The sequence below is a fragment of the Oreochromis aureus genome, linkage group 18 (genome assembly GCF_013358895.1).
Source record: "Oreochromis aureus strain Israel breed Guangdong linkage group 18, ZZ_aureus, whole genome shotgun sequence".
Taxonomy (NCBI): Eukaryota; Metazoa; Chordata; class Actinopteri; order Cichliformes; family Cichlidae; genus Oreochromis; species Oreochromis aureus.
This window is the reverse complement of record NC_052959.1, coordinates 27,168,953-27,182,105: the sequence shown is the minus strand read 5'-3', so window position 1 is coordinate 27,182,105 and position 13,153 is coordinate 27,168,953. Positions and strand designations below refer to the sequence as shown.

The window sequence follows — 13,153 nt, the reverse complement described above, 5'->3', positions numbered from 1 at the left end:
ATTGTAACGCACCCTCTTCTCTATAAAATTCATACATTTATTTTTATGCTGGAAAACTTACCATTTCTCCCTTATGTCAATGCTGCTGCCTGCATTGCCATCTATTTCAACCCATCCACCACCCCAGCATCCACCCTTTTGGGTCCAGGGAGATATTTTACACATCACCAGACTTTATATACTTGTCTGAGCAGAGTTGTTTGACTAAGTACATTAATAGCACACGTACACTCAGGAAAGCAGCCCAGCCCACCTGATGCTAGTCACACTGGTGCTGCCTACTCTGGGTCCGGACACATTATCTAGATTACTGTGGAAAACCGGAGGTTGTGAAGATGTGGCAGGATCACTTAAAGTGGAGAAAAGGAGATATATAAAGAAAAAAAACAGTGAAATTAAGGTGATGGAAGACAGAAATAGAAGTGTCTTAAGATGTGTCAAGGAGAAAGGAAGAAAAAGACAAGAGAGGCACAGAAAATTACAGATAGGAGCAGAGAAATGACTTTAAAAATGAGGAGAAGTAATATAGGAAAAGAAAAGAAAAGCTTCAAAAGGCCCAGCTACCTTGAAGCATTCACCACCTCCTTGTTGGTGACAGGCTGTGTGTGTGAGCGGTCCTGAACTCTTCTCAGACGCCTTTCTACAGCGGCATTTCGTGAGCGTGGTTTGGGAACACCACCCTCCGATGTTTTTTCAAGTTCCTGTACCAAAACAAAACGTATACCTGTTTCTATACTCAGATAACTCAGGATAAAATAAAACACCAAAAGGTGATCTAAGCCAAATTTCAGCTTTTGAAACTATGATTTTAAAACGGTTAGTGTGCAGCATTAATCGTGTGTTATGAATGATTTACCCTGAAGAGAGACCTCTTCGCAGCCACACTCATCTTGGCTCTCTCATCCAGTTTTTCTTCATCTGCTTTTAAAAAGAGAGAATTATGTTATATGCATAATTATATATATTGCAAAAGTTATGAAAATTTCCTTAAACTGTTTTTAAACTAAATACATTTTCTCTGATAGACTGTACTCGCCTTCAGCATCCTGTAGTTGTGAAGGGCTCAGACGAGACCTGTAGAAGACATAAAAATGCATCATTCCTCTGACTTTATGCCATATTTTATTTAATCTGTTGACCACAGGACCATAACCTGAATGCCAGTGTAGAGTCATGCTCTTTCATGCCATTCTGTGTTTTTTCCTTTGTAAAGGACTTGTTATAAGGAGTTCCTAGTACAGAAAGCTCCTCTTGTACCTATCAGACTCCAAACGCTCTGCAGATGTGATGGGCTGGGTCCGAAACCTCTCCGACATTCGACTGTCTCCTGGAGTGATGTAGCGCCGAGGTCTGCGAACACCCCTGTCCCGATCGCTGCTGCTAGATGGATCTACTTCCACAGCTGAGAGATCTACTTTAGTAGTCTCACTTTTGGAGGAATGGATGAATTTGGAAAGTGTGACGAAGACAACAAAAAGGGAAAGTACATTTAATAATAAAGATGGTTGGTCTTGTTTTTTTAATTTAACATATTACCTTCAGACGCACTTGGGTTAAAAAAATAAAATAAAAGCAGGGCCTCACACTGATATTATTGCACACACTTAACACAGCCTAATGGCAACACAAATATAAAGGTCAGTTACTTGATGGTAACATGCAGCTGTGACTCAACTGTCAAAACAGTAACTAATGCTAGTTTGCAGAAATGTAATGAGACACAACAGTATTTCACTCCTTCCATGCCTCATAAAATGCATCACCATTATTTTCTCAGATTGCCACTGTATTATTTATTTGCACCAGCTTATTAATGCACTGTTAGCCAGTTATTTAGCGATGCAACACAGAGCCCATGCTCAGTGGACCTACAATTCTGGTTTTCGGTTTGCATTTTCCAGATAAGAGTGTCGCAGCTGTGCCACTGACACCCTTGTGTCCAGGGTGCCCGTCTCTCCGTTAGCCATTCCTGGTGCAGGGCCGGTCCTGGATGCCTCTCTGCTTACGCCTGTCCTGTCCATACCATACAGGACAGAATGCTGGCTTATACCTATATCTGACATGGAGCGGGTTCGTGTCTTGAGTTTGGACCCCCCACTCATCTCCGTGCTTCTGTGTCTGGCCTGAGGCAAAGAGGAGCCCTTCTGGAGATAGGCTGAGTTAAGCCTCTGGTGCCCAGATGGAGCCTGCTGCTGCCTGTGATGCTCAGACTCTTGGTGTATTTGGGGATGTTGTTTCTCCTGGGAGTCTTGCTGTTGACGTACAGTCTTATGTCTTTGTAGCTCCAACTCCTGCTGTCTTTGAGCCTGTTGTTGTCTTTGACTCTCCGCTGGCTGTCTCGCGTGGTCATACTGATGTTGCGTTTGCGGGTCTTGTTGTTGAAGTTGTGCAGCATGTTGTCTGTTGTGCTGCTGATGCATTAGAGGCCCTGCTTGCTGAATTTGGGGCTCTTGATAGCATAAAGGGTCAGAGGATTGATGCTGTCTAGGCTGTGATGATCTAAATGCTCTTTCCTCTAGGCCGTCATGGCCAAGCTCTCTCCTCCATTCTCTGATCCTTTCAACATTTCTCTCCCTCCCCCTCTCCCTTGGTCTCTCCCGATCCCAGTCTTCCTCACCTTGACTTGCCCTCCTTCGTTCTGGACTTTTGTTCTGCCAGTCTGCATCTTCATGTCGTCCCCTATGTGTGTCATCCACACTCCTTTCCCTTCGCCGTATCTCTGAGGGCAACACAGCTTTCCTGCTCTTTAACAGGCCCTCTGTTTGGGCTTCTTCCTTTAGGGCTTGCCTCGCTTCCAATCGTGCCTCCCTGTGGGCAGCATACATTTGGTCAGAACTAACTCTTCTTCGTGGTTGTACTTCAGGGGGTTCAGAAGGTTTGGCACTTGGTTCTAATGGAATCATGGCCAAATAGGGCTGAGAGTCCACAGCAGGGACAGAGTGTTGGTAGTCGGAGTTCGAAGTAGGGTAGGGTGTTTGCCCATGGATCGGACGGTGGCCTGGGCTGGGCTGAGGCTGGGGAACTGTCCTTTGCTGGGTGGGTTCTGAATGCTGTTGCGTATATTGAGCTGCGCTCCCTTGAATACGGTATCTGTTATCCTGGTGCCTATCAGGACTGCAGTCAGGAGGCCTCTTGACAGTTTCATCCCTGGAAAATCGTTCCCTTACTCGGATTCTTGGAAAAAGGAATGCACAAGGGAAACTGAGCTTCCAGTTCAATTAGAAACTGCCATTTCCTCTAAGTCCAAAACTCAACTCAAACACAAGGGGATATAAGTTGTAATACAGACTTCCACTAAAAATAAATAAATAAATAAATAGAAATAGAAATTAAAGCCCTTACCCAATTTAAATTTGTTCCTCTGAAGTTTGTCTCTACCTGTTCGGCCCTCTTCCATATGCACATTAACAGTTTGTGATTGATCGCCTTCACTTTCACCATCAAAATTGGCAACTCTTGAACTTAATTTTAATTTTTGGGAAGCTGCATGTTTCCAAATCTGCCACACGATGGCACTTTTATAAAGGGGTTCTTCCTAGAACTTGTGTTGACAGTCTGACCCAAGGGAATGCAAAAGTGTCAACAATAAAATAAACTTGTTCCTGGTCATGTGGCTGGCTTGATCCACTTTGGCCTTAAGGTCATAGCTGGACAGCTAACATCAAAAAGTCTGTGTCAGACTGACAGAAAATTCTTTCTGTGTAAGTTTGTAATATATGGTGAAATTACAAATCTGAATCAGAAACAGTGCAATATAGAGGTGCAAAGGGGATACTCGCCAAATTCGGCACTATTTAATCAGATCCAGTAAAGCTGCCTTACACAAAGTTTGGTAAATAATTACATAAACTGACAACAGTTGTATTGTCTGAAAAAAAAAATCAGCCAAAGCTGATTTCAATTCCATTAATTCCAACTAGACATTGTCAGACATAAAGAACACAAACATGAGGCTATCACGAGACCAATTCCAGACTCAAATCCTACACAAAAAGGTCGAGTATAGCATGTCCTAGGTTTAAATTTGAATCCAAGTGTCCCTCTCTCGCTCAGATGCCAAAAAAGTCAGTCAAACTATTTTTATCTACAACTTTCTAACCCTTGGTAGCTAAAGGTTACACTAATCTCATTGTACACCACTAAGCCACACATAATTGATGTGCCTCTGCTTTATCTGACATGGCATGAGAGACTTAAAAGAGTCCTTCTTGTACTCTAATACTAGCTAGAATAAGCAGCTGACAAGGACAGAACAGAAGTCAGAGTCATTTGGGTACACTCAAGAAAAAGTGATTAAAATAACCACCCTAGAAGAACTTTACAAATAAGCACCATTATTTTTAATGTTGCTGTGATGTGTACCAATTCAACCATACATGCGTAATAGTCTAATGAAAGGTCTGACTAAGTCATACCACACTTCTGCTAATTTCACTTATTCATTCGAGCGTTCATTCGAGAATTTTAGTGTTCATCATTTCACCAGCTATTTGCAAACTAGCTGTATTGCTTATCTATGCCACTGTCCTCACCAGAAATCCACATATAGCCAAAGTCTTCACACAAACTCAGATAAAACTTCTGTTTTCTACCAGTTTACCTCACAAAACCATTTTAGAAGATTTAAAATCATTCATGTAAGCTCCTTATGCCACAACATTATAAGTAAGTGATTCAGTGTAAGACTGAGATATAGTTTCATAGAAGCTAACAGGCCAGAACCTGAGGAGGGGGCATGTGAGTACAGCCTTGCTGACAAGTGCCAAGTCAGTAGCTCTGCGGCCGACTCGGGTCAGGGTCTGGAGCTTTCAAATGCTGTCACCCCATCAACTCCAGTTCACTAACACTTATTAACTGCTCGCTAAAATCTAGTGACTATGCATTATTGAAAATTTCAAACTGATCGTGTGAGATGCGGTTTCAGGTAAATCTTTGAATTAAAAAATGTTAGAAATTAAAGTTTGTCAGTTGAAAAAGGAAAAACCCTCAAAACACCAAACAACCGTTAAATGAGAGACTATGATGTCAATTATAGTGGGAATTATTAATGAATTAAAAATAATTGTGAATAGTTATGCTTTTGATGTACGGAAAAGATTTAGCTGATTGTCCACTGGAAACATTTTTCTTTCAAGTTTATTATGTTATTACATTTACTTGTCACAATATTGTCAAGAGTATTATATTATATACAGTAAGCAGGTTTCAAAATTGTTCAAGGCTTTATTCAACGCTTTTAGGAAAATTGCACTTAAGACATTTCAAACTCCTTCTGCACACCATTTTCATCTGAAAATATCACATGAGCAATCATAACCTGGACTTTATTTAGTGCCTCAGTGCTGTGTCATAAAACCATATGTCCCCAGTGGACAGTGGGCAATTGGTGGGTTTTCACGCTAATGGCATCCCAAGTGGACTGTACCTTGAGGGCCAGGTGAAGTCTGTCTGAGCATCACTCTCTGAGTCTGTGTTGAGAGACCAGTCGCTCTTTGACAGGGCGGCCAGGCTACAGGATGATTTCATGCATCAGTATCAAACCCTGAGAGAAACTTCAGCTCAAGTTCTTAGAGACCAAAGGTGCACTATTTAGCAGGACTGTGCGACAACTACAACTACAACAAGAGTCAAGTTTAATAAGTAAGAACATTATTTATAGGCTTCATATAAGATTTGCCACAGTGTCATCACCCTGAATTCGTTCACATCCATTAAGCTTCTTGTTCCTTTTGTGGTGGCGTCTTCAGGTTTATAATAGAAACTGACAAACTGTTAGCTTAATGAACCAGGCTGCTGTTAAGTGAGGTTCGCCTCTAAAGGAAAGCAAAATCCAGCCCTGTAATCATCCCTCTCACGTACAAACTTTCCTTGATGAGCTCCCCAGAGCCTCTTTCTATGTGAAACTGGAGCAGGGCAAGTGTGACTGAGCTGGGCCCACAGTCCAGAAAGATCCTAGCACTGACACAGTGGTAAAAGCCACAAGCTAAGAAGCTCAGCAGATAATGGGAGCCATAAAGTCCACAGATTATAGATTTTGAAAAGATAAAATACTTCTTTCAAGCTTTCTTTTTACAAACACCAAATTCTAATAAGATTGCAAATAAATATTTTATAATAATTTGAATTTGTAATGATAAAAAAGCAATTAAAGGGTTATTAAGAAATATTAACAGAAAGAGAAGCATCAGAAATGTTATGGTATGATCACCTGATGCAAAAATCTTAAAGTATTTGCAGGTGCATAGAGTAAAACTAGTCAAAATAGGAGAATCAATAATGTTATGCTAAAGTAGCAATACAATGACAGAACTTTATCTAACAACTAGAAAAATTTGCATTTCCTGCGAAAATGCAGTGTGGATGCTTTAAAGCTGAAGCTGTCTGCTGAAACTAGCAGAAAAAGCTGAAAAGTTGCAAAAATTGTAAAAACTTTGCAGAAGCAAAGGAACTTTGCTAAAATGTAGTATCTTAGAACTGCAATATCTTAGAAGAAATAGAATACTTGGGAGAAATACAATAGCATAGCAGAACTTAGCAGAAATATTGTAACTTATCAGAAACACGATAACTTCTCAAAAATACAAGAATTTAGGAGAAATAGTATAAGATAACAGAAAGAATATATTTAGCCAAACATTCTTAAACATTACAGAAATACTATGATTTAGAAAAACAGTACAACATAGCAGAAATGCTGTGATTTACCAGAGACACTGTAATATACTGTGAATATTGTAATTTTAAATAAATACTATGTTTTAGCAAAAATACTCCAGTTTAGCATAAATATTATAACATAGCAGAAATACTACTCTATAGCAGAAATGCTATATTTAGAAAGAAAAATATAATATAGTAGAAATACTATGATTTAGCAGAAATCCTACAATATAGCTTAATAACAATGATTTAGAACAGATACTATGATTGAGCAGAATAGTAATAACTTAAGTGAAAATATTGGAAAGGTAAAATGACAAGCTGAATAAAAGGAACATGATTAAGTTCACTCAAAACTAATTTTTGTTCAATTGTGAAAAATAAAATAAAATACATTTAGAAATACAAATAAGAACAGCCAACAGATACACACAAAATCAAATATGGATACACAAATTAACAAATACACACAAAATCAAATATGGATACACAAATGTACAGAGAGACACACACACACACACAGGGTCTATGCCAGTCAACCAGTCTGAATATATTATATTTTTATCCAACAATGAGATGCTGCCCTAAAAAGGGTCTTTGTGCGTGTCTTTCTCTCTCTCTCTCTCTCTCTCTCTCTCTCTCTCTCTCTCTCTCTCTCTCACACACACACACACACACACACACACACACAAACACTCACAAGATCCAATTCAGTCAACCAGTCTAAATATATTGAATTTAAATCTTACAATGAGATCATCCCATAAAAGCCTTTCTCTCTCTCTCTCTCTCTCTCTCTATCTATCTATCTCTCTCTCACACACACACACACACACACACACACACACAAGATCCAATTCAGTCAACCAGTCTAAATATATTGAATTTGAATCTTACAATGAGATCATCCCATAAAAAGGCTTTCTCTCTCACTCTCTCTCTCTCACACACACACACACACACACACACACACACACACACACACACACACACACACACACAAGATCCAATTCAGTCAACCAGTCTAAATATATTGAATTTGAATCTTACAATGAGATCATCCCATAAAAGGCTTTCTCTCTCTCTCTCTCTCTCTCTCTCTCTCTCTCTCTCTCACACACACACACACAAAAAATCAATTCAGTCAACCAGTCTAAATATATTGAATTTGAATCTTACAATGAGATCATCCCATAAAAGGCTTTCTCTCTCTCTCTCTCTCTCTCTCTCTCTCTCTCACACACACACACACACACACACACAAGATCCAATTCAGCCAACCAGTCTAAATATGCTAAGGGTCCCTCAAATGTAATTGTGAAATGAAAAAAAATCAGCAAAAAAAGTATAACAGTCACACAATCACAAATATGGAAACATATGGAAACACACATGCACAGAGAGACACACACAGGATCAAATTCAGTCAACCAGTCTAAATATATTGAATTTAAATGACAGACAGACAGACAGACAGACAGACAGACAGACAGCAGCATCAGAAAGTGAACAGGGGCTGTTAACAGCATGTTTCTAGGTCAGTCAAACAGCTGTGAGCTTCTCAATTTGAGTCCACCAATCAGAGAGGCTGTGTGCTTTTTCCCGCCAAAACTGGTTCACTAAGTGCAGGCTTTTACACATGCAGCACAGAGAGAGACAGGATTGTTGCAGTCTATTTCTCATAGTGAGAATTCCCCTCAAACAAACAGCCATAAATTTCTAACCATAGGGGCTAAAACAATCATTCTTAGACCATTTTATTCAGAAGACATAGGGGAATCTTGAAAAGCTGACCATTTAAAATAAAAATATGAAATATTAGAGATATATGACATAGATGATTGGTGGGCCTAGAAGCCACGAAGGTCCCAATATGCAAATTTAAATGTGCCAGGACTCAAATATGATTGGCTGGCTGGGAAGCCATGAATGCCCCAATATGCAAATTTAAATGTGCCAGGACTCAGATATGATTGGCTGGCTGAGAAGCCATGAAGGTCCCAATATGCAAATTTAAATGTGCCAGGACTCAGATATGATTGGCTGGCTGGGAAGCCATGAATGCCCCAATATGCAAATTTAAATGTGCCAGGACTCAGATATGATTGGCTGGCTGAGAAGCCATGAAGGTCCCAATATGCAAATTTGAATGTGCCAGGACTCAGATATGATTGGCTGGCTGAGAAGCCATGAAGGTCCCAATATGCAAATTTGAATGTGCCAGGACTCAGATATGATTGGCTGGCTGGGAAGCCGTCCAGGTCCTGATATGTAAATTTGAATATTAGGACTGACTCCCTGGGGACCTGGCAGAAATATATAGAAATACAATGATTACCCAGAAATACTGCATTTAGTAGAAATACTATGTTCTAGCACAAATACTATAAAATGGCAGAAATACTATAATTAAGCAGAAATATTATATTAAGTACAAATCCTATAAAATAGCAGAAATAGTATGATTTAGCACAAATGCTGTATTTAGCACAAATACTGAAAAGCAGCACAAATGCTATGACTTAGCACAATAGTAATAACTTAAATAGAAAAATTGGAAAAGCAAAATGGACAGCTGCAAAAGTCCCACAAGCACAGAGAGACACACAGGATCAAATTCAGTCAACCAGTCTAAATATATTGAATTTAAATCATACAATAAGATGCTCCCATAAAACTCTCTCTCGCCCTCTCTTTCTCTCTCTCTCTGTCTCTCACACACACACACACACACACACACACAAACACACACATACACACACACACAGGAGAGAAAATCAAGTTTCTAGGTCAGTCAAGCAGCCTGGGAGCTGCTAAATTTGAATCCACCAATCAGAGGGGCTGTGTACTTTTTCCCGCCAAAACTGGTGCACTAAGTGCAGGCTTTTACACACGCAGCACAGAGAGAGACAGGATTTTGCAGTCTATTTCTCATAGTGAGAATTCCCTCAAACAAACAGCCATAAATTTCTAACCGTGAGGGCTAAAACAGTCTTTCTTAGACCATTTTATTCAGAAGACATAGGGAATCTTGAAAAGCTGACCATTTAAAATAAAAATATGAAATATTAGAGATATATGACATAGATGATTGGTGGGCTTAGAAGCCACGAAGGTCCCAATATGCAAATTTAAATGTGCCAGGACTCAGATATGATTGGCTGGCTGGGAAGCCATGAAGGTCCCAATATGCAAATTTGAATGTGCCAGGACTCAGATATGATTGGCTGGCTGAGAAGCCATGAAGGTCCCAATATGCAAATTTGAATGTGCCAGGACTCAGATATGATTGGCTGGCTGGGAAGCCATGAAGGCAACAATATGCAAATTTGAATGTGCCAGGACTCAGATATGATTGGCTGGTGGGAAGCCATGAATGCCACAATATGCAAATTTAAATGTGCCAGGACTCAGATATGATTGGCTGGCTGAGAAGCCATGAAGGTCCCAATATGCAAATTTGAATGTGCCAGGACTCCGATATGATTGGCTGGCTGGGAAGCCGTCCCAGGTCCTGATATGTAAATTTGAATATTAGGACTGACTCCTGGGGACCTGGCAGAAATATATAGAAATACAATGATTACCCAGAAATACTGCATTTAGTAGAAATACTATGTTTTAGCACAAATACTATAAAATGGCAGAAATACTATAATTAAGCAGAAATATTATATTAAGTACAAATCCTATAAAATAGCAGAAATAGTATGATTTAGCACAAATGCTATATTTAGCACAAATCTTATAAAATAGCAGAAATGCTGTATTTAGCACAAATACTTAAAAGCAGCACAAATGCTATGACTTAGCACAATAGTAATAACTTAAATAGAAAAATTGGAAAAGCGAAATGGACAGCTGCAAAAGTCCCACAAGCACAGAGAGACACACACAGGATCAAATTCAGTCAACCAGTCTAAATATATTGAATTTGAATCTTACAATGAGATCATCCCATAAAAGGCTTTCTCTCTCTCTCTCTCTCTCTCTCTCTCTCTCTCTGTCACACACACACACACACACACACACACACACAAGATCCAATTCAGTCAACCAGTCTAAATATATTGAATTTGAATCTTACAATGAGATCATCCCATAAAAGGCTTTCTCTCTCTCTCTCTCTCTGTCTCACACACACACACACACACACACACACACACACACACACACACACACACAGGGAGAGAAGTAAGTTTCTAGCTCAGTCAAGCAGCCTGGGAGCTGCTAAATTTGAATCCACCAATCAGAGAGCCTGTGCACTTTTTCCCCGCAAAACAGGTGCACGCAGCACAGAGAGACACAGGATTTTTGCAGTCTATTTCTCATAATGACGACTCCCTCAAACAAATGACCATAATTTCCTAACCGTAGGGGCTAGAACGGTCATTCTTACACCGTTTTGTTCAGAAGAGATGGGGAATCTTAAAGTGTTGACAATTTATCATTAAAATATGAATTATTAAAGATATTTGACTTCTAATGCACCATAACTGAGTAGAGCAAAGCAAAAACTGCCTTGACTTGCCCTCAAACAACGCTTTCTAACTCTAAATCTATTTGGAGTATCAATATCATTCTTTCACCGTAAGAGACAGCAGGCTTTGGTGAACAATCATGGAAATTTTCAGGTCTCTGTGGAAATCCATTAAAAGATATGACGAGAGAAAAAGTGGTTCATTTCCAGAGTTTGAAATCTGAAGAAATCTGAGCTGAAGTACGAATTTCCTACCCTCAAACAAGTCTAACTCATTTCAGAACGGTAATAGGTGAGAAAAAATTCTTGAATTGTGAGTGTCAGGAGTGTCTGAAGATATACGGGGACAAGCCTCATGTTTTAACTTCGCTTCATTAAGGAGATATGACGATTCGAATATGCCTCTCATTACAGAAATCAAGCTGTGATTTTGAACAAGCTCTCCATTGACTTTCTATGGAGAGTTTTGCGACTTTGTGTTGGTCTGAGGAGATTTGCCAAAATTCTATAAATCTCACAACCATGATAGTGACATTTTCGGAAAGCCAGCAAAAATACCTACGTTTTGATGTATAATTTGTGGAAGTTGAGTGCAAATTGAGCAAGTAGCAAGAAGTTGTTCGGACATGAAGAGAAGACTGCAAAACCTACAGTGGCACACTTAGAACCAACTGCATAGCAACCATAACAACGCATGTATTTTGTGAAAAATCACAAAATGAAACTCAAAACTTAAAGAGGGATAAGATGAAAACTGTAACAGATATGAAAAAGCTGATTTATACCTGAATAGCCCAATAATTTGAGAACATTTTAAAGTTTGAATGGTTGTTCTATGTGAAAGTAGGAAAAGTAGTTAAGTTTCAAAAATTAGCAAGTTTTAGCAGAATTTTGGAAGTTTTCCATTCATTTCAATGGGACAAAAATTGCATAAAAGCTTAATATTTTAAAAGTATAACAGTATAAAATACCAAAAGATATAGCCATCATTAGCAGAAATAGCAGAATAGTTTAAAATTTGAATGGTGAAAATCGGCTTGAAAATTGTGGAAGTAGATCCACGGCGAAAAACGACGGAAGCAACTTGAAGAATAACTAGAAAATTTGCATTTCCTGCGAAAATGCAGTGTGGATGCTTTAAAGCTGAAGCTGTCTGCTGAAACTAGCTGAAAAAGCTGAAAAGTTGCAAAATTGTAAAAACTTTGCAGAAGCAAAGGAACTTTGTTAAATGTAGTGACTTAGCAGAACTGCAATATCTTAGAGGAAACATAATACTTGGCAGAAATACAATAGCATAGCAGAACTTAGCAGAAATATTGTAACTTACCAGAAACACAATAACTTGTCAAAAATACAAGAATTTAGGAGAAATAGTATAAGATAACAGAAAGAATATATTTAGCCAAACATTCTTAAACATTACAGAAATACTATGATTTAGAAAAACAGTACAACATAGCAGAAATGCTGTGATTTACCAGAGACACTGTAATATACTATGAATATTTTAATTTTATATGAATACTATGTTTTAACAAAAAATACTCCAGTTTAGCACAAATATTATAACATAGCAGAAATACTATTCTATAGCAGAAATGCTATATTTAGAAAGAAAATATAATATAGTAGAAATACTATGATTTAGCAGAAATCCTATAATATAGCTTAATAACAATGATTTAGAAGAGATACTATGATTGAGCAGAATAGTAATAACTTAAGTGAAAATATTGGAAAGGTAAAATGACAAGCTGAATAAAAAGGAACATGGTTAAGTTCGCTGAAAACTATTTGTTATTCAACTGTGAAAAAATAAAACAAAAATACATTTAGAAGAAAAACAAATAAGAACAGTCAACAGATACATAAGAAATCAAATATAGATACACAAATGTACAGAGAGAGACACACAGGCAGGGTCTATGCCAGTCAACCAGTCTGAATATATTACATTTTTATCCAACAATGAGATGCTACCCTAAAAAGGGTCTTTCTGTGTATCTCTCTCTC

At 38.5% G+C, this 13,153-nt stretch overlaps 1 protein-coding gene across 1 annotated transcript in view; it reads right to left on the bottom strand.

Annotated features, from left to right (window-relative positions):
- Positions 1-13,153, bottom strand: part of LOC116332088 (supervillin-like) — a 71,713-nt gene that overhangs the window by 32,821 nt on the left and 25,739 nt on the right. Inside the window, exons 11-16 of the mRNA XM_031754947.2 lie at positions 1,873-3,174; positions 1,258-1,428; positions 1,037-1,074; positions 857-918; positions 565-701; positions 254-349 (exon numbers count right to left, since the gene is read on the bottom strand). Of these exons, the coding sequence (XP_031610807.2) occupies positions 254-349; positions 565-701; positions 857-918; positions 1,037-1,074; positions 1,258-1,428; positions 1,873-3,174 (1,806 nt within the window). The remainder of the gene's footprint in view (positions 1-253; positions 350-564; positions 702-856; positions 919-1,036; positions 1,075-1,257; positions 1,429-1,872; positions 3,175-13,153) is intronic.